Consider the following 22,408-nt stretch of genomic DNA (forward strand, 5'->3'; position numbering starts at 1 on the left):
TTCAAAATGTATTGCTACTCATGCCTTTTTATCTTGTCTCCTCCTTGTGTGTGTTCGCCCTAAGAGTTCAGATAAAACTGTCTTCGTGTGTTCCATATACCTTAGTACATATTCATTTTGATTATGATTCTGATTTTGATTCGTCTTCACAATTGAGTCACATAAAGGTAACATCGAAAGGAGACGATTGATTTTGATTTTGTAATAATTTGCTGACCAGACCTTGGTTTGTGACTCCAGATCGATCGTTTCCCATCAGAGTTTGCCGATTTTTCTGATTTTCATTGAAACAGTTCCTGTAAAATTTGAATCTCCTTTCCTATCTCTCCTGCAAATTTCAAATTATTCAGCGTCTTGGTTCGCCGATTTGTATAATAAAAACGGTGCAACAATTTCTCCATAAATGTTTCGGTGGATGATTCTCATTGTATTGATAGTATTGTATTATATATGTAAATGCTTGCAATGCTACTTTGCAATGTTTGACCATAGATGTCGAGTATAATGTAAAAATATACAATAATAATTATGTATTTATATAAAATTTAGTGTTTCTTGATCTGTATTAGTACGCTCGTCGTTTTAGAGCGATCTGTAAAGATGAGTGTACATGTTCCATTGAATAAATAAATGTATGTACGTTTTATTTGTTTTTCTAAGGTTTAAAATACCTAAATTCTCAGTCGAAAAATCATACATATAAAGGGCGGAAAAAATAATTTTTGATCAGGGCGGCGAAAAAGCTGGACCTTCGTAATATAAAAGCTGGACAATGATGTGATATATAAAAATTCACTTGTATGAACATTGTCACATAAACGTTTTGTGCATGAACATTCTGTCGTGCGAACGTTTTGGGGATGAGTATTCTGTCAAGTGAACGTTTTGTAATTGGACATTCTGTCGCGCAAACGTTTTTTTCGCGTAGGAAGTGTTAGAAAGAAACAACCCATTTTCATTACACCATTTGCTTAACGGTCTTTCCCCCAAAGAAGTTCAAACTTGAATAAAAAATACAAACAAACGTAAATCCGCTTATGAGAGCCGTCCACTCGAATGTACACGACAAAGATTCGCATATTAAACGTACCGTTATATGAACACTCGAATGGAATTGACCGAATAGCAAATTTGGCGAGTTCCATAAATGTCAAGTGTTTCAAACAAAGACTTCTAAGAAGTGGAAGTCTTGCAGACTAGAATAGTAGACACACAAAGTGGATATATAATTCACAGTGAGACTTGGCGTGCATCAGCACAATTTATAGGTAAGATTTATCGCGTTTCGAAACAAGTGGAGAATTATTGACTAGGGAACTAAATAAGCGGCTAACTAACTATACGTAGTGTATATTATACATGTGTATACCTGGGGCAAAAACGTTTTACTGCTTGAGATGGAGAAGCTGCCGAGATACACACGGTAATTAAGCTGGAGATAAGACTGGTAATATACATGCCGATAATTTGTATACATATATAGTCCAGTGGCTCAGTTATGAAAGGTCTAATGTCAAAATGTTGAGTGAAATGTAACGTGATATTTTTGCGAGCAATCGTGTTTAATGTGAGATCCTTATCTGGTGAGAATATGGTTGTTGGAAGCATGCATGTATGTAAGTAGTTTTGTTTCATTCGTTTTGCAATTATTTGCACAATTTATCGACCGGCTGATTGTAATAGCAATGATTTCGTGGTTGCTGGAATCGGTTTAGATTAATATGCAATTACAAATATGAGTGTTTGATGAAGTGTATAAACCGTGTAATCAACTCGATAAGTTCTACAACTTGTCACAAAAACTGACTTTATATTTTTGGAAGTAATAAGATATACTAATAGCACTGAGCAACAAAAAATCACGTTTTTAAGTTACCAGAGCAGAGACTAACCAATCTTTACTAAGTTTAACCCACTGAATTCGAATATGATAATGATTTTTGTTGGTTGGGTTTCCTTTACGAGATAAGAGGGTTTAAAAAAATGCGCAATTTTTACAGTCTTTTGGCTTTTGCGGTCTTTACTTCAAAATCTAATATAGTATTACTGACTATTGATTCCGATACTCACTTTGAGCACATCAATACTAGATTTTGAATTAAAGACCGCACAAGCCAAAAAATTGCGCATTTTTTTAAACCCTCATATCTCGTCAAGGAGACCCAACCAACAAAAATCATTATCATATTCGAATTCAGTGGGTCAAACTTAGTAAAGATTGGTTAGTCTCCGCTCTGGTAATTTTCTTTGTTGCTCAGTGTATGTAATTTACTAATCGAAAATCCCAGAATGAAGATTTAGGTATCGTCAAAGTCATCACAAGCATTATGAATCCTTGAAAGACCTACTACTTACTACCTACTAAACTATAGCTATGGGCCTACGAGCAAAAAATCGACCGAATCGGCGAAAACAAATCGCCCCACCAAAGTTTATGAAACCATTACAATACAAAACTAGGCACTACAAAGCAAAATTGTACAAATTAAAAACTTAAATAACCAAATCAAAATAGGACAGCAACTTTCATTCTATTGATTGAGATTTAGCCAAGTCTGAAATATATAGGTAGACCTCAACAATTTGATTAAAACTGGAAATCATCAATGTAATGGTTGCTTGTCGTACGTGCAATAATCGTAGAAGTGTCTCACATCAATAGACAAAATTCTGAAATATTCTATACTGGTTATAAATACATAATATATTTTTTATGACTTCTCGGTATGGAATATTCATCTCTACACCCACAAGCCACGAGACATCTCAAAAATTCAACAGACGTAAGCCTAGCTCGGCTATTCTTGCTGCGTTCGTGATGTGAATGTCACAGTTTGTCTGCCACATTTGCAAGGCAAATGTCGACAATGCAACGACTGCATTCTTACATTTTCAATACTAATGTGCACGGAGAGTATGTGTATGCACCAGTTTAATGCGCTCGCAAAAATTGCACCTAAATTATCATGAGACAAGCCGCCGTATTACGAAATAACACATTCCATCGTTCATTTCGGTTAGTGTATTATTTTATAATAATAACAACGTGCGTTAACCCTCTGCGATCGTACGACCGCAGAGCGTTCTCTATAGTGTGGTACAGGATGGACGACTGGCCGGGCGCGACAATATATTTTTAAGTAAACAAACATATATAATGCGATTTTTAATTATAAATATTGCTTCTCAAACTCTCGCAAGCATAATGTGAAAGAAAAACTAAATTTTGTACAAATATAGCAAACAAGATGACGATGTATAATATTAAAAGTTATGAACATACGTGCATATGTACATATATATAGCTATAAGAGCTACACATGTACATATATTAAATGTATGTCAACGAGACTACAGACAATAGTAACAAAAATCGCAACTTTTCTCGAAAAAGAGATATAAAATTGAAATTTTTTTCGAGATAAACCGAATGGTTGGAGGCACAGAACATTTTTAAAAACCAGTGATTTTTTATATAATGTTACGGGAGGTTATAGGAGCACTAGACCCCCTTAAATTAAAAAAAGTAATATATATATATATTTAGGAAAAAATATTTATTAACTAACCTTATAAAAGTTAGTTATTAACCTAACCTAACCTAACCTTATAACGCTTTTTTTGACAAAACGCTTGGGGGGAAGGGGGGGGGGGTGCGCCTGTGCTTCCCCTCCCTAAGAAAATCCTAACTACGAACGTGATATGTAGGTATATATTGAAAAGTTAAGATAGCTTCCCCTAAAAAATACGAGAATTATCAACTTAAAAGCGAAATGCAGGAAACACTTTAAGCAATATTCAAAATTGATCGCTAACGGCAAGCTAACATCCAATAATAACACAAAGATATGCAATGTTCTACATATTTTGTCATGCCTTTATTCTTTACTTTTTAATTTGTTTTCTTTATATTTATCTTTTTCATTTTTGTAAAAATCTATTATTGGACTCGGATGTTACATATATTATTTATTTACTATTTGTTTTTTTATACATATCTATGTACATCCTGTCTGTTGATTTTTCAATTAATAAAATAAAATAAAATAAAATAAAATAATAAAGACATAGGAATAATCGTAACATTTAATTTGTTAAATGTTGACTTCAATCATGATATGAAACATAATAAACCAAAATTTCGGACCATAAATCGGGAATCGAGGAGAAAAATAACAAAAATAAGCAGACTTTCGTGCAGAAAATTTCCAGATCGACCCCCCAAATTGCTACGTTCGAAAAAGTGCGTGTTTGCATTTCCGACATGCGAACTTCAAGAGGTGAATTACAATTTTTTATTTCATCCAAAACTCAGCAGGCAACATACCAATTGAAAATCAGATTAAAACATAGTTTGCCAATTTATCTAACTTAATTGTTGTGACGGTTCCAATAAAATCAGCAGATTCGGCTAGTCCGAATTTGTTAATTGTTGCAGGCATACATATGTATGCTTACGGTTTATGATCGATAGCTGTATATCTACGTTGTATAATGTGATTGGATATGATAATCGTTTTTAGCCCTATTGTCGATAATGTGACCTGACATGGTACTATGGCATACCTTTATGAACAAAAAAACGAGCTCTAAGATTTAACACAAACAGTTTTCTTAACAAATATATGTTCAGGAAGACATTGCTTTCCAGAGCGTAACGATTCTTAAACAATTGAATTATATACATCGTAAAGCGTTGAGGTTTTTAATTGCCAACCTATTATAATAATATGCTCATGTTTTTTAAATGCAAATAGCGTATGTACATTCGTTTTGGATAAAAAATGAATTAAACGGGGAGAGAACGCGTTTAATATGATTAGGGTCTCTTCTGGGATACGAAATGGGTCCTCTTTCTAGCCTTGTGGATAATACGATACTAAAACGAGGCCTCTCGTGTTCCCAAAAGATAACACAAAGTCTGGAACGACACACACGCGATAATTAAATAATACCCCTTTCACGTCGACAATCCCCATTATTATATATAAAAAAGAATGTACTAAAAATTAGTTTCGCAACAGGAAAAGGACAAAGAAACCGTACAAAAGTACACTATGTTAAAAAACTTGACCCTTTTTGCTCGTAAGGCGTTTCTGCTTAGACATTACTGTGGGTCGGGAAGCGCACGTGGTTCGCCGTTTACTTCATTATAATTTAATACACATATTTTCGTACTTTAATAATCCGTTTTAAGGAACAAACGAAGTTGACCTTTAAAAAAACGACCAACACGAGAAAAAAAATTGGATGTGACCAACCCATTACTTATATTGAGAATATAAGATGTTTAAAAAACAAAATTTGATAATGGTTACGACTCATTACTAGACACCGGACCCATTCAATTGTTGTAAATGCTTTGTTAAAGGTTCGCTGAACCTTTTTTTTTGCACTCTAGCTTTGTAAATAGAGCTAAGCCGCCCGATTCCTGGAAAAAGCACGGTCTGTATCCGTAGTCTACTCATAACTAGTCACCGGAGCCTGAGGGGGCCGTCTATTGTTTAAAGGTTGTAAATGCATTGTTAAAAGTTTGCCGAACAATGGATAGCACTGTGACTATCCTACCTGTACTCATAACCATTATCGAATTTATGAGAGCTTATGAGAGCATTTAATAACTTATGAGAGCATTTTCGATACATGATTGAGTGCTAATGTAGGGAAACTTACACGAGACAAAATATTGTCGGATTTTGTTCAAAATTATTATTACTTAAGAGGGCTGGAGAGCAGCGCCTTGTCCATACAAACGTACTATACTTCTCCCTTCCTCAATTATGGCACTAGAGAAATTATTTTTTAATATGCTATGGATATCTACCATTGGGGTGCATCTATCGTTTTATTTTTTTTTGATTAATTATTTTTTATAGGAGCTAGGAGCCGCCAAACATCTATAAAATCGCCTCTTTTTTACACCCACGAAACGAGTCCAGCGTGCTTATTTAACGGTCGATTTAAAAAAAATACGCCGATAGATGCACAGAAAGTATCTTTCTCATACCGATGATGAATTTTTTTTAAAAATTGGTCCAGTTTTGGAGGAGAAAATAGGAGAATACGAAACCTCGATTTTGTCAATTTAAAATACGTTTTATCTGGTCGAAGCGCAACTGTCGCATTCACTCAATATATATATTGATATATATTGTCGCATTCACTCAATATATATATTGATATATATTGTCGCATTCACTCAATATATACATACACTCAATATATATATCGAAGAAAGGAACGGTAACAAAATTAAGGTTTCGGGTGTACAGCCCTCTTAACATCAACATAAATACTATAAGCATAAAATATCAAGATAAAAATAATTTTAGAGACCAAAATAAAATAATGAAATTACTAATTTTGGTTTACGAATTCAAATCAAAACCGTGTACGATTACGGTAAAAGTTAAACTTTCAAGTTGTTTTTGATAGAGGGTGTAAGGTGAAATGGGGGGGGGGGGGCTAATGAGTGCGAAAGAGACACAATTAGCAGACATTTCCGCAACGGTCTTTTAGCAAAAAGTCGTTCTAAAAAAAAAACAAAAGAATAGTTTATGTAATAAATGACCCATACATTGTTTTTTTGATATTGATACATATCCTTTTCAAAAATCTACACACAAAATGTAGAGAATCTGGTTGTCAGGAGACATAATCGGTAGAGTGAAATTAGTCCCATTGAGCGATTTAAAACATTGTTAACTCGGCGGAGCGCCGCAAAGATCTAAATCGTTTGATGCATTACGCGTACAAGATAACAACTCAACAATTCTTCAACTCATGCTGCCAACCTAATCATTCATTAATGCTCGCTTCTAAATTAGAAACTAAATCTCACATCTTCTTATCATATAACTTATATTACGCAGATATTGCTGAATTGGAACGAGGCGTGTGGGGGAGAGGGGGGGGGGGGGGGGCAGGTGTACTGTTGCAGGTGCAGGAGTAATAGAAAAGTAAATAGACAAATTATTTATTTCCCTAAACGACAGTCATCGCGAGCCACTGATGTGTACAAACGATGATAACGCGGTGCATCACAACGAGAGCTCGTTGCGTCGCGTCGCGTCGCACCGCTACGTACGCTAACTCCAATTTTCACGCAGACTGATTGGCCCATATCTCAAATCGCACACTTATCAAACTAATCCAATCATTCAAACAACAACTTTGTCCCTTGGAAATTTCCTAATCGATCCTCGAATCCGATACAAACTAACCTCGACCCATATGCGCTAAGCAAAGTTGACTCCCATAAAGTCGAAGCTAATATTTAGGCCTCAACTATTTTCAACCAATTTGTGGGTGGTGGTGGTGGTGGGGGGGGGGGGGGGGGGAGGTTGTCACCTTAGGCCTTAATGCATAATAACGTTATATACGAGATAGGTAGGAGATACGTATGTATGTAGGTGGTGTAATAACCGATCTTCTCATACGGTAGGTTAGTGCTGTCTGTGATTTAAACACGTGCTTCGGGTAATTGCGGTTCAACTTTTATCTACCACCGTTATAGTGCTTCACACTCGAACAATGAACTTAAATGACGCACTTTCGGAGCCAGTCTGATTATATTCCTTGAACAATTTAAATTTATCTGCGGTTTGGATGTGTCGAAACAGTAGAAACTCTTGGGTTAGGTCTTGAACTAGAATCCAGAACTAGAGTCCACGGTTTTGGATGCAAAAAAATATGTAAGCACGTGTATGTGTTTTCGCCATCTATAGCGAAAACTGAAATTCTTTTAAACACTCCTATATGCACAGCACTTTTAAACCATTTAGCTGATCAGACGGACATTGACATATTTAATGTTACTTTTTGTCGGTTTATACGATCCATTCAGAATATTGTTTTCCCTTAATTTTTACCATCTTTATTGATTTTCTTTTATTGTTAATTTTATATTATAATATTTCATTATATGTTTTTATTGTGTAATTTGCTTAAATGGGTTTTTATCAGTATAAATAAATGTGTATGAACATACATACACATACGTACGTAATTGAACTGGTTATTATATATTTTTTTATAGTCTGTGCCTCAATACTGAGGATCGTGACCTCCATAAGCTCCATAAGTTGGGGTGTGGTTAAAGACTCTTCTCCAATTTTCTCTGGAAACGGTGACAGAAGAGCATCAAGAGCTGACCTGATCTGATCAGTCTATTGTTCCACTATTCCTATCTTCCCTTCTACAGCACCAACCACAAGCTTTTTTCAGGCTTACTGTCGTCTCTTTTCGTCACGTTTCCAAAAAAATTGGAGACAACGTCGCAAACATTCACATTTTTGAAAGAAAATATTTAATATACATATATATGTACATATATAACTCCTTCAAAATTTAAATATTGGTTCGCTTTGTTTCACTAGAAAATTTTAGTCTCCAAACATAATTGAAATTGGAATACAAAATGTCAAAAGGTACAACAAAGCCATTCTTAAAGCATACTATGGTTAAGTTTTATGGTCTTAAGACTATTAGCAAAGGCGTGGCTAATCGCACACACGCAATTAATCTACACATATTGCATTCTGCTCACGTCCAGCCCCAATTGCAATGCTGCGGTCACATATGTGTATCGAAATGTCAATTTCAAAGGCTTATTAATTCCCTGATAGAGTTTTCCCAAGGTCGAGACCCATCCCATTGTGATTTCTTGGCCAGAATTACATGTGAAAACATTAAGTTTTCGATAGAAAATTGAGAAATATAAGTACAATTATACAACATACACCTCGTTTCATAATATAACCAGCAGAATAGACTAGTGGGTTAGCATATAATGTTTTGATGAAAGTGGTCACGGGTTCAAATCTCACTGGTTTCTGCTAGCGAGACCTTGGATTTGTGACTCCTTGTAGATCGTTTCCTATCAGAGTTTGCCAATTTATCTGATGTTCATTGAAACGGTTCCAGCAAATTGGCAAACTTACCCATTTTCTCGCAAATCTCGAGTTTTCAGCAATCTCAAAATGGTATAAAATGCTGCAAATTTACAAATTTAACCATTGTAAATAGGCTTTTGAGCTCTCTTTCCGGTCCTAGCTTTCATGATTACTAACAAAATTAAATGAAAATTGGAAAATAGAAAATGGTCAGTAGCTATTAAAAAAGATATAAGATGCATTGTGAACATAATTTAGTAACAATAAAAATAATTTAAAAATCAAAAACAAATTTAACCATAGACGTCTCTGTGGATGTTAATTGATGTATATAATTTGTATAATACTAATAATACTTGGACAATGTTTCTGGCCAGGAAGGCACATTGAGGTTGCCTATTAGGCCTTTCTGGTTTAAATTAAAAATAAATAAAATAAGTCGGAGATGGACTATACGTGTGTAGTTTTGACAGTGAAAAGATCGTCTTTGAAAGTTGCCATTTCCCTTGATTTTTTCAAGTAAAAACGACAGGTAGATGTAGCAGATTCGAAGAAAAATTGGGGAGCACGTTTGAATGGATCCAAAAACTCAATTTTCATTTCGAAAGGCGCTATCGAGCGAAAAGGAAGTGGAAATAAAGGCGCCAGGAAAGAAAAACCAATATAGCCCTTGTGTGCAGGCGAAAGCGTTCCCCAGCACAAGGGAGGGCAGATGAAATTTCCGATATGTTTATTAAAACGATTCAATGGGCATTTCGGTATTGAAAATCGATTTTTATTACGCCACCCATACGAGGATTAAAACGAAAGGCAACAATAGAAAATTTACTCGACTACGATTCGTTAATAATTTTCAATGGCGTTCGTTGTTTATTTTTATGGATCCATTGAATGTTGAAAGAGCGTCAAGCATTTATCGAAAAATTGGCAAATAAATTTCCTATTCAAAGCGAAAGCGTAGGAAGTTTAAAACGAAGTCGTTAATACTTCTATGGAGAATAATAGGAGAACGATGACAGCCTCTGGATATATGTATTGTAATTTACATGGATTACATTGTTAGTATGAAAAAGTAACGGAAACCGGACATTGGGTCATCGCACTTGATAAAACTGATTCGACTCCCATGAAATTCCACATAAGTAAACCGCAAGATAACCATATCAAAACAAAACGTCACATACAAACACATACATACATCTGAAGACACTTAATAAAACTTGATATTTAAAGACTCTATATTCGTTTTTCGACAATCTACATATTAATATTAGCTGAATAACTTTATATTTTACTTTAATTTATTTGACCAGCAATATAGATCAGTGGTTGGCGTGTAATGCTTTCGATTGTGTGGTCACGGGTTCTATCCCTGGCTTTGTTGCCGACCAGACCTTGGATATCTGACTCCAAAGTCTATCGTTTCCTTTCAGAGCAACGAAGGGCATGACGTATTTCCACGTAGAAGCTGGAGAACAAAACTAATTAATGAGAAGTTTCTCCAAAGTTCAAGGGAATTATATCCAAGCATGCCTAAAAGGAAAGGAGTTGGGTAGAGATATGGGTAATACCCATTAATTTTTCCTATATAGGAAACGAATAAATGCTTTTTGCACTTTATCAATCATAATAATAATAATATATATAAAAACGGACGCGGTGTGTGTATGTATATACATATGTGGATATGTGGCAGACGCGTCAACCAGTATAGAAATTTCAAAAAAACAAAATTTAGATATTTAATAAAATAAATATACGCTAACAACGCGCACAGCCAATCAGAGTGAAGTGGTCCACGTGGACTAAAAACATTGACCAATAGGTGCGTAAATAATTATTTAAAAAGCATAATTTTCAACAATAACCATAGAACGGGAGATGTAAGTGGTTACCTTTAAAATTGCTTTAAGAAGCTATTTTTTTTAAGAATCACCGATGTAATAATTTAATTATGGGAAAAGCCGAAAAAAATTATTCGAGCTCCGTGAACGACTTATTTTATATTTGTGAACGAAGGGCTGGTGAGAGAGATGGCGGAATACGAAATGCCGGGAGCGAGGCGTCAGTAAATGAGATATCGGTGAACGGACGGTCAGTGAAAGAGATGGCCGTATACGAAATGCCGGGAGCGACGCGTCAGTAAACGAGATATCGGTGAACGGACGGTCAGTGAAAGAGATGGCCGTATACGTAATGCCTGGAGCGCGTCCTCGGTTAACGGAAATTCTGTGAACGAGTTGTCAGGTAACCGAAGAACCACAAAGGTCCAAAACTATAAATGAATAAATGAAATGAATAAAATATATAACTTTATATGTATCAACGGGCACAACACTAGTTAGAGAGTAATTTTCTTCATGCGGATTCCACACAATCGCATTATACACCAGCTTGCTTCTCACAAGCGAGTTGAAAAGCAAGCGAGAAGATAACAAAGAAGTAATATGATAACGAATACAGAAGCAGATACAGGATCATTACGACGATGATCAGACGAGGTTGATCGTAGAATTGTCGAAATGACTCAACTAATCGTACGTTATAGAGGTGAAACTTCTTTGAGCGCAATCAAGACGCTTACAAACGTGGTTACGAAAAGTGTCATACCGTCAAAGCAACGATAAGATTCCAATTCCAACCATCGACTTTCAAGAATGCACATCTTGCAACTTCACAAGAACAGAATTCGAACCCGTACAGAGTACAAGATCCGACACGGAAGGAATCGGAAGAGAATTACATCACCGTGGGTCATCGAGATCATCGAGACGAGTTTTTCACACTCTGGCAACGACAAACAGTGTGTGTAGGTTTCACATATCTCCTCGAAATATCGACAAAAGTACCGTTGCCGGACTATGCCATATATTCGACACTCGGTGTGTAAACTTGGTCGAGGCTGACCCAACAGAACAGAACAGAACGCCTACTATTTATTATACGTAAAACTTCTGGATCACGAGTAGATTCGACGGCAATTTTAGCCCGTCACGAATAGCTTTTATTCCATCATCAGCAGGCAACAATTTTTTACTACAAGCCTAAGTGTTTTCATACAATAATGGCGACCGGAAAAATAACACCGAATTTGCCCACACAATTGATCATTTTTTACTGATGCGTTTCACCGTGTCAAGGATTTGGAGTCAGACACGTGTCGAAAAATTGTCTGTTTACGATCAATCGAGGTGATAAATAAATCTCGGCAATTCGACCGACAAGTCAACGATTAATAGTGTTATTAAAACCAAAGTGGAGATTGACGCCTCGAATTTGAATAAAAATGATCAAATAGGGCTATTTAAATGCAAAGTGGGTATGACTACTTTGGAGATACGTGTTTGGTTTACGCTTGATTGGAAACTAATCAAACTAATTTGTCAAAATTAATCAACCACGGTGTGTAGAGTTATGCAAATCGGAAAAATTTATCTAATACACGTGTGATTTGGTTCGTAATAAATAAATCGATGGGTAAACATTTGAATTTATAGATATTATACTATAATGGAATCCTATATACACATGTAAATTATATAAATAATATATACCCAATCAAAAATGGTAGATTGTAAAATTGTAAACTGCATTATTTAAATGGACTATGTACACATGTTCAGATAATGCAGGGTTGGCACAAAATTCAGTGCAAAACATCTCCAAGAAAATGACAACGAGTCTATGACTAAATTAAAATAGAATTGTACAACAAAATCATCTACTGAATGAACTATCGTTAAAGTGTATTATTTTCACACGTTTATTTAATTCAGGGTTGGCACAAAACAAAAAATCTTCTGTTACACGCGTCGTGCAGAAAAAGGATGTCGGTCGAATTATGATGAATGTACATACAAATATTCTGAAACAATTGTCAATATAAATTTCAATACTATTTCTAAATTCTAAATAGCTGTATAAATGCTTATTGTGAAATTTTCTCATTGTATAAATGCTTGTATTGAACGTATTGTATGTTTATGTAAATACTTGCAATGCTACTTTGCAATGTTTGACCATAGATGTCGAATATAATGTCAAAATATACAATAATAATTATGTATTTATATATAACTAGTGGTTTTACCCGGCTTCGCTCGGTATTTGTAATATAAACGGCTTAAACATGACTAATCTAATAGTAAACATTTTATTAAATTTATTTGAATACTTTTATTTAATATAAATTTATTTGAATACTCATTTGATTTTTTTTTTTATTAAATCGACTCTCACGAACAAACAAACATACATACTCTTACGAAATTATATGTATACCAGAATCCGAAGAGAAATCGGGTAGGGCTTCGCCCCCTAGGAGGTTTTGCCCCTTTGGGCTTTGCCCCCGAGGACTTCGAATCCTTTGAATGGAAAAAAATCGAATCGAAATCGAAAAAATAAATAAATCGAACGTGTTCTCCCCATCCAACCAACCAATAATCAACCAACCAACGAATGTTACATACATACAAAGTCTCTTTCGAAATTATATATTAGATGCATCAATATATGTATGTATACATAGTTATCAATAGGGTACTTGTAAATATATATATATATATATATATATATATATATATATATATATATATATATATATATACGCACATATATATGTATATTGACAAAAAAATTTAGCACGATAGAAATATTATACCCAAAACATAACAAATATCAAAGCTTTTATACAAAAATGATGAGGATTTTTTTAAGTACATATGTAGGTCTATTTATAAAAAAAAATTAATGAAAACATCGTGTGCGAAAAATTAAAGCAAACACACTACAATGACAGGTGTCAGTCAAATTCGCATAGTAGAGCGACTGTAACCAAAATAGACTTTCCATTAAAAAAAAAACCCGCACACACACACACACATAAATATTAGAAAACAAAAACGAGGAAAACTCTCCAAGAAAAACAATTCAATTTTCCGAATCACCTAGTTTAGGTGCATAGTTGCGGTCGCCGAAAGTGAGATGGTTAAAACATTTTATTTTGTTTGTTATTGTCTGTGCTTTGTTGTGGTCGCTTTGAGATCTTCTTATCTACCGCATTCCGTTTCGGTTTTGATATTTCCAACTATTTTCAATTCGGTGAGCTTTTGTTCTTAAACTGCTTCGGAGACGAAATGATTCACGTCTCATTTGATTTGGACTGACGTGGATACATGGCGAACGATATTTGTGTGCTTTTCTGTCTTTCTTTCTCCGACGGTTACTCTATTCTTTTTATAGTGAGGAAAAACGCTGAAAAATAAGTCTTCCAGAAGATAAATACGGAAAAAGTTTTGGGGTGTACGATTCATATACAAAAGCCCTGGTTTTTCAACTTAAACATCCGATGTTTTTTGCGGTCAAAATTGGTACAAGAAAACTAAAGTTTTCATGCAATAAATACTCAAAAACATATCCTTACAAAAGTACATATGTAAATGTTTAGTATTTGTGATAAGCTATCGCTGTTTATATATGTTTTCAATTTGAATACAGTTTCTAATCAACCAACGAAAATAAATAAAAATATGTAAATAAGTCTTCAAAAGTATGTATGAATGAAAATTGTTATTAAAACACAATTATTGTTTAAGGCTATCACGATCGGTCACAATAAAACGAACTACCAAAACCACAATTTTAGTAGTAAATAAACTAAATGAATAAATAACACAAAGAAGGCTAAAAAATAATAAAAAAATTCAGTTTTCTCATAGCATTCGATTTTAGAAACCAATGAAAATTGAACTGCAGTTCTAAAAAAAATATATATATTATATATAGTATTCGCCAAACTTGTATCCTTTTGGTTGACTGAAACCTTTTGGTTGACATAATTTCTTATTAAATGTATCCATTTAATGTAATATATAATTTCAAAAGATATTTTGTATGTATGTTTTAATGTAAGGTTTGTTGGGAGCATCGAAAACAAATCAAAGATATCTATATATGGTTGAATATTATTTTTTTTCGATTCAATCAAATTTAATAAAAAAAAAACAAATGAATATTTACTATTAGTTTCGCCATGTTTAAGCTGTTTATACATATACCGAGCGAAGCCGGGTAAAAGCACTAGTATACTACACATTATACACTGTTGTAAGAAACTTTTTTGGTTTTCAGGTTTTGGAGTGTAATAATTTATAAAGGCGAAGAACTAAAGTATTCTTAAATTAAATTAATTCATACGTAAGATCGAAAAATGCGATAATTGTGATTAGTGAAACCCCGAGTTCAACGCTACACCATTCGAAATAGTCCTACACCTACACAATTAAACTGAAAAATGCAAAACGCCAAACAATCAATCAGCCTAAAAAGTCAACAGAAACACAGCACCAATTAATAAAATCCATAAAAACAACAAATCGAGTAAACATCCACAACAAACTACATACATATGTACGTGGAATTTTGAGCGCACCTATTAATAGAGAGTACGGTCAACGGGAATAGGATTCAATTATAGAGATGAGCCGTGCCGTGCTGTAGGACCATAAAAATCGTTTCACTGCCCATCGAACTGTAAACAGAAATATCCGATAAAGTGAAACTTCACCGCCTTATATTGGCACAGAAGAGGGTGGGGGGGGGGAAGGTTTCGCGTACCCACCGGTTACCGGCACATCATAATCCCCTCTCGAATGGACCCAACGAGCGATACTCGAACACATAGCAAAGAAGTACATGTATGTAGAGGACGAAGACTTCAGCACTGACGACTGATGAGATTATGTCGGGGATTTGCGACTTTGTATAAGGTGATTGGAGCGAACGTGGGGAAATAGACAGCGGGAAAAGAAGGGAAGGAGGATGGAAACGAACAGTGCACTCATAAATCATGGTTATTAGAATGACACTGGTGTGCTAAACGACAAGGTCGATGCAATGAAGAGCAATGCCGAACACGGTCAGACCACTATTATTATCATCATCTGCATATGTGGTGACTCTCCGTGTGCAATGTCGAGAGCACCAGTGCATCGGGAATGAATGGCTAATTAGCATTTCAAGGGCAAATGTATAATATATGTAAGTGCAGCTACCATATTTGCCCCAGGTTTGTTTGTTGTCGACAACGTTTCCAGAAGGTTCTGCTGAGGGGAGCTTTAGTGGGTCAAGGGTGCGCTAATTAGCTTGGAGCCTAATCTTAACAAGGAAGAGTAATGAGAATAGTTAGAGTTGACCGACAAACGCGTATGCATTTTTCTAACAAGCTCAAATGGAAAGAAAATGAGACACAAAGGGTTATACAAAGCAGTTGATATAATATACATAGGTAAACATATGTATGATATTAATGATTTTAAAACAAACATTCTTCTTCTGAAAAAAATCTCACTTGATTCGACCCTGAAGTATGCATCTCAGCTTAAATAGAATGAATAGATTTGTGTTTTCAATTATGTATATATTCTATTTTTGACCAGACATTATTAAATATATACTTATTTCGTACGTACGTACGTACATTTTACTGTACTGTACGTACAGTACAGTACAATGTAGGATTTATTGTCATTGACTAATCATTTATTGTCCTACATGTCTGACTCTGACTTCACGTTTTTTTTTTTTACTTAACCCTTTGAATGCTGAACAACGCCAAGTCCATGACATAGTATATACCTATGTACATATATATAAGATATTGCGATAATTCATTGATTTTGAAGACAAAAAAACATTTCTTAGAAAGCTTGTTCCAACGGTTACTCATTGAGTTTGAAGACAAAAACACACTAAATATTATTAGTATTAAATCTATATAATGAAGTTCTAAAGATACATATTTATCAAAATTAATAAACATAAATGAGTCTTTGGATCACGAACGTTTGGCTACCCATTCTTTCACTAAAAACATCATAGCAAATCCAATGCGTAAACAGAACGTGCACATATTTGCCGAAGCAGCATCGACTAAGCAAAAAGCCAACGCTATTTACGCAACGAGTTATCTCACTATGCAAAACAATAGCCATTACAAGTCATACACGTGTAACTGAAACAACGAAAATGTAGACTAAGCGAGACTAAGCGACCGGCACAGCTCAGAAACGGACAAAGGAGGAGACGATTCGACACTAATTAAAATAAAAATACAATAAACAACGACAAATCGAGTCGCAAATCGAGTTTCGAGAGGAAAGAGGAGAAGAAGAAGAGTGGTGGCCGAGACAGGGCAAGCTGGCTGAGGTAACTAACGGTACTTGTGCGAGGGCCGGTAAAGAAACCTGTATGAGAGACTTGTGTTCTTGCATAACACATCTATGCTGTATGTGTGTGTGTGTGTGTGCTTGTGTTGATTCTCTCTTATAACATGCTTCCTGATGGTAGTTTTGGTAGTTGGGTACCTGATATGTGTACGTGTTCCTGGTATGGATACGACATGTGCCACTGCTCGGAAATTGAGTCTTAAGTGTGGCTTTAATTAACCCCATAGTCGATCTCTTTGATGTGCGGTTGATTGGCTCGGAATTGGATGTTTGCTGTATTATGTATGATATGTATGTAAGTTTGATGACATTACAGGAAATGTGCACAGTGGGCGATAAGATAAGGAACGTATAGCATGTTTATACTCTTGAAACAGTGTGGGGGGGGGAGGGAATGTTCCAATCGAAGAAGGTTGAACTACATACATAAGTGTTTAATAGTGGGGTGGAAATAAAACTATAGTATAATAGTTAAGCTTTCATGATGACGGTGAAGGAAACCACATAACATCCCCACATAGCTCATCGAGCGTACAATTTATTTTAAAAATTTGAGCAAAGTTTCAAATTATATTGATAAAAAAAATAGACTACAGATAACAATGCATTGAATTTTCGACAAAAAGTGTTTGCAAAAAGGGGCTCGACCTCAATAGTGCTAAAAACTTCAGATCCATTATTAGATAATATGTTGAAGGATCTACTAATTTGCTCGGATGACTTTATCGTGTGTTGAGAAAACTCTAGCGACAAATCTTCTTTATAAGTTGTACAACAAGCCCAGGAGCCTATGTATAAGTTGCCTTAAAACCGTTTCTCATTTACTTGCAAAGCGTGTTAAGTGAGAACATTTTTATTCTACTTACTTAATAATGAAAAATTATCTATTAATCTCTTCCTCTTTTTAGAACTTTTATCATGTAGTACATCGGTAGAAAAGAATGATCCACTCTGGCACATTTTTAACTCAGGAAATAAGCTAAGCAATTTAATTTTTTTAATCACCCCAATTAAATTGAAATTTAATAAACCTTATTATAAATTAAATCAATTAAAAACTTAATTTTATTTTAAATTTAATATAAATTTTAATAAAAATCTATAAATATAAATATTGAAAATAAAAAATAATAAAATATTATTATAATAATTAATATAATAAAATTATGAATATTATATTGAATGAAGAGATAGTTTGGATAACGAAATATTTTATTAAAAATTCAGATCTTATTAAATTATGATTTTTTTTTAAATTGGAATAATATACAATATTTAGTATGTGAGATTGGACAATACATTAGATACATTATTAACGGGGAATATGAAAGACAAAAAGGATGCAAAGTTGAACATCGAGCATGCTAATTTTAGAGAAAAATGATTTTAGAAATACATTTAATGAGGATTAAACCAATAAAAACGTTGAATGAGCATAATTTCGACTTAACCACCAAAATTACAAGCACCGTGAAGATAATCCTAAGTGTTGACCCAAAATCGGATTAGCAAAGGGTAGATAGATGTTTGCAATGAAAAATCCCAATTTGCAAAAGCAGATTCCAAGGGCAAAGTACACAGAATCAATTGATCGATAGCCACCTCACATTATAATTGACATCAGAAAGACATTCATAATTACTCTGGCAATATTCAAAACCTTCATTAAGATTGTCGAGTCGTCGATCGAATCTTCGAGCTCCTCTCAAATACTCAGACTTAATACACACACAAAGAAAGTGAGAGAAAGACTTGAGAGAGAGATGAAAGCACTAGGCCGAATCGTGACGACAGACGACCTGTGACCTGGGTACTGTTATTTTGCCATTCTTCAATTTCTTTGTCTTCACTGGCACATTTGTACAAACAAATGCTCGAGAGTGCGGCACGTAATTCCCGTTTAATTAGACGAGTTGTTTTTTCTGTTCTCATAGGCTCTCAATGGTTTATTTACGTTTTGTTATTAACGTGTTTATGTTAGCAAGTGCTTAGCTCGGCAAGAAGATCGTTTCATTCAATATAGGAATATGTTAGTTTAAACTTCGCTGCTGACACAATTTCAACGATATACAAAAGTGATAAGATAACATTCGTTGGAGTTGTAAATTTTAAAATTCAATTACAAACAGATAAAAGGATAGCTGTCTAGAGTTTAAGGCCACGTAAAAAAAAACGGTAACAAAATTTGAACTTTAAATCTTATGAAGAAGAAACATCAAAGAAAGACCTACACATCTAATCATTGTACGTTCCTATTGTGTTACCTCATTAGATAAGTACTCATTTAATAACAATGGTTTTTATTTTGAATTCGCGAGTTTATTTTAGCCACTGCTTACATAACACAGCAAGAATATCATGTAGTATATACATACATACATATGTTAACGTAAAAGCGTCAAGTCTCACATATGTATACATTGTCTAGTACGTGTAAGCTTTAGCTATAAATCAGCTTTGATTTATAGCTAAAAGTTAACAACGCTAGATTTCACAGATACTCTTACTAGACAAGGTAAACACTGGCTAGCTAATTCATGCATTTGCCACTGTGCATTAGTAATTTACTGATTAAAGACAGCAGATCAAATTTTGACAGATGAGCTGGTTTCGACGTTACTCTTTCAATGAATTTTGTGCTCATTTTTCAATAAATTGGTTATTTGAATGGATTCAAATAACCAATTTAGTGTTGGATTGATACGAAATGGAAAATAATTAACAAGATTCAATCTACTGTATAAGTTTCGATTACGATTTTAGGTCATCTCCCGTGTACACTGTTACTAAATGATTTTGATGATGCATACACATACGTACTAGACAATGCATACATCAGCGAGAATTGTAAATAGGTTTTTGAGCTCTTTTTCCTACCATGCTGTATATTAACATTGTAATAATATAATACTATGATTACTAACAAAATTAAATAAAAATTGTAAAATAGAAAATGATCAGTAGAGCAGTAGCTATTAAAATAGATAAAAAAAATGTATTGTGAACATAATTGAGTAATAATAAAAATCATTTAAAAATCAAAAAAAAAATCATCGGCCAGCTTAATACACTGTATCATATGTATATATAAATTTAAAATCATATTCAATCGGGGAGTGGTGACTAGTCAATTTGTGAGGAACTGTTCCAACATTTAAATCGGATAAATTGTGCAAACTCTGATAGAAAGCGATCGACTTGGAGTCACAAATGTTTAAATACTTGAAATCATACACGGAATGATTATTTTAAAACAAGGTGTAACCTGGGACATCTCAGTGGCTAGTAGCACATGCTTACCACATACGTATGCTTAAAATTTTAGCCCTATCTATGGACATATATAAAGAGTAGAGTTTCGAAGATTTGGTCTTTAGATCTTATGAAGGTGCACCCAACAGATCATTGCGGAGGAGTATGTGTTGTTTATGAAGTTGTCTGGTCGAATTTGGCTTAGGTCTAACTAAAAATGCATTGTGAACTAACCGGTACACCCTTGGCCATCGTAGGACGCAGTCTGGGTCGAGATCGTTCTTCATCTGAATCTGCTCCAGACGCATCTGCGGTGAATACCGAGTCGTGCGAAACGCTCAGCCCCGATTGCTGTCTTCTGAAACGTAGTGGTCGGTTGATTATTGTGATGCTTTTTTTTTTTTTTGATAATTTACAAATGCTTCAAGTAGTTGATACTGACTTTCTTTTGGGTGATTCGTCGTCTGTGAGCTGCTGTTGGTTGTTGGTCGTGCGGGTTCTTGTTGTCGGTGGTCCAGGGGTTTCCGCTGGTTCTCGAACTTCTTGTTCGTTGCGGGCACTCCGTCGCCTGAACATGCGACGGAGCCCCCATAGGAATCTTCGTTTCTTAGTATCTGTAACACAAACATTCGTATGCTCAGTATATGTTATATTTGAGGGAATCGCCCCATTTCGGAGAAGTTCAAGTTCAAAACCACAAACACCCCCCCCCCCCCCCCCCCACTTGCAAACTCTCTCTCTCTCTATTTGTGTGTATGTGTGTAAGTAACGCTATCTGAAGTATAAAATTAAATCATAATCATTTCTATTGTTGTTTTATATTGTTTACATGTAGAATATACCCGATGAAATTTTCATCGGATCTATCACTATAATTGAAATTGCTTACATCGCGTCATATAAAAAAAAATACGTAACGGTAATTTTATTTAGCGAGGTTTTGAACCATTTATATTTTTTGATATTGAACAATGAAATATATTTGGTTAAATGATAATTTTATTTCGCGAGGTTAGGTATCAAATTAATTGTATTAAACTAATGTATATGTATAATTTCGAAAGAGAAATTTGTCGAACAAATCAAAACAAATCAAAATTGTATGCCGAATATTGAACATTATTAACATGTTGAATATAATTTTTTTTCGATTCAAATACATTTAATAAAAAAACAAATTATTGTTCACTATTAGATTAGCCATTTGTTTAAGCGGTTTATATTAAAAACACTGAGCGAAGCCGGGTAAAACCACTAGTTATGTAATAATATTTTAATAATGGTATTTGAAAAAAAAAATACGACCGCGAAGCGAATCGAACACATGACCATGCGATGATATTTCATCGGGCTTATCACCAGTATTATATGGACACATTCATGTCTAACGTAGACGTAACGGAAAATATCAGCAGTAGCGGACAAAATCTATTCATACTACACAGCAGTACATGTCGCCGTAAAGTATCAAGCGAAATTGGTTTCTTTTTGCCACTGAAAATATTCACCTTAAATTTTTTCTGAACGTGCCGAAGCGTGCGCTGCTGTATAGTATGAATAGAAACTGTAGCCGTGACCGGTTGGATAGAGTGGAGTGTCTTGCGAGTCCATGTTCGTGCGTGCATCTTGCTTCCTAGTTTGGACAAGCCATTCCGAAATATTTTCAATTCCTTAACATTTAATAGACAAACAAGAACTTGTAGTCCCAAGATCGTTTTGTAATATTTGTATAACTACTAAATCTATTACATATCTACAGCATTGTAGACATTTTATTACTCCATATCTTTACATGTACTTTTAATCTACATATGTATGTTAAAATAACTACTGTAAAATTAGACACAAGAGTTTTGAGCATATTACCATTTTTGTCAGAGTCCGTGGTTTCGAGTGTAAGAGGAACGCCTTCGGCATTTCCTTGAACCACAGTGGCCATCCTGCCCACCTGTAATTAAAGACATGAGGTTATTTTTGAAATTTATGACATAATTGTAATACATTAGGCACGGTTAAAAGGCTCAACTATAGCCATAT

The 22,408-nt window shown here is 34.5% G+C and overlaps 2 protein-coding genes across 2 annotated transcripts in view; both read right to left on the reverse strand.

Annotated features, from left to right (window-relative positions):
• The window catches only part of LOC143920396 (uncharacterized), a 443,610-nt gene that overhangs the window by 397,592 nt on the left and 23,610 nt on the right, over window positions 1–22,408 (reverse strand). The gene's annotated exons all lie outside the window — the stretch shown is intronic.
• The window catches only part of LOC143920389 (uncharacterized), a 188,088-nt gene that overhangs the window by 78,872 nt on the left and 86,808 nt on the right, over window positions 1–22,408 (reverse strand). The window contains exons 4-6 of the mRNA XM_077443273.1: window positions 22,238–22,319; window positions 20,814–20,985; window positions 20,606–20,729 (exon numbers count right to left, since the gene is read on the reverse strand). Coding sequence (XP_077299399.1) covers window positions 20,606–20,729; window positions 20,814–20,985; window positions 22,238–22,310 — 369 coding nt within the window. The 5' untranslated portion in view covers window positions 22,311–22,319. The remainder of the gene's footprint in view (window positions 1–20,605; window positions 20,730–20,813; window positions 20,986–22,237; window positions 22,320–22,408) is intronic.

The sequence above is a fragment of the Arctopsyche grandis genome, chromosome 12, assembly GCF_051622035.1.
Source record: "Arctopsyche grandis isolate Sample6627 chromosome 12, ASM5162203v2, whole genome shotgun sequence".
NCBI classification, from domain to species: domain Eukaryota; kingdom Metazoa; phylum Arthropoda; class Insecta; order Trichoptera; family Hydropsychidae; genus Arctopsyche; species Arctopsyche grandis.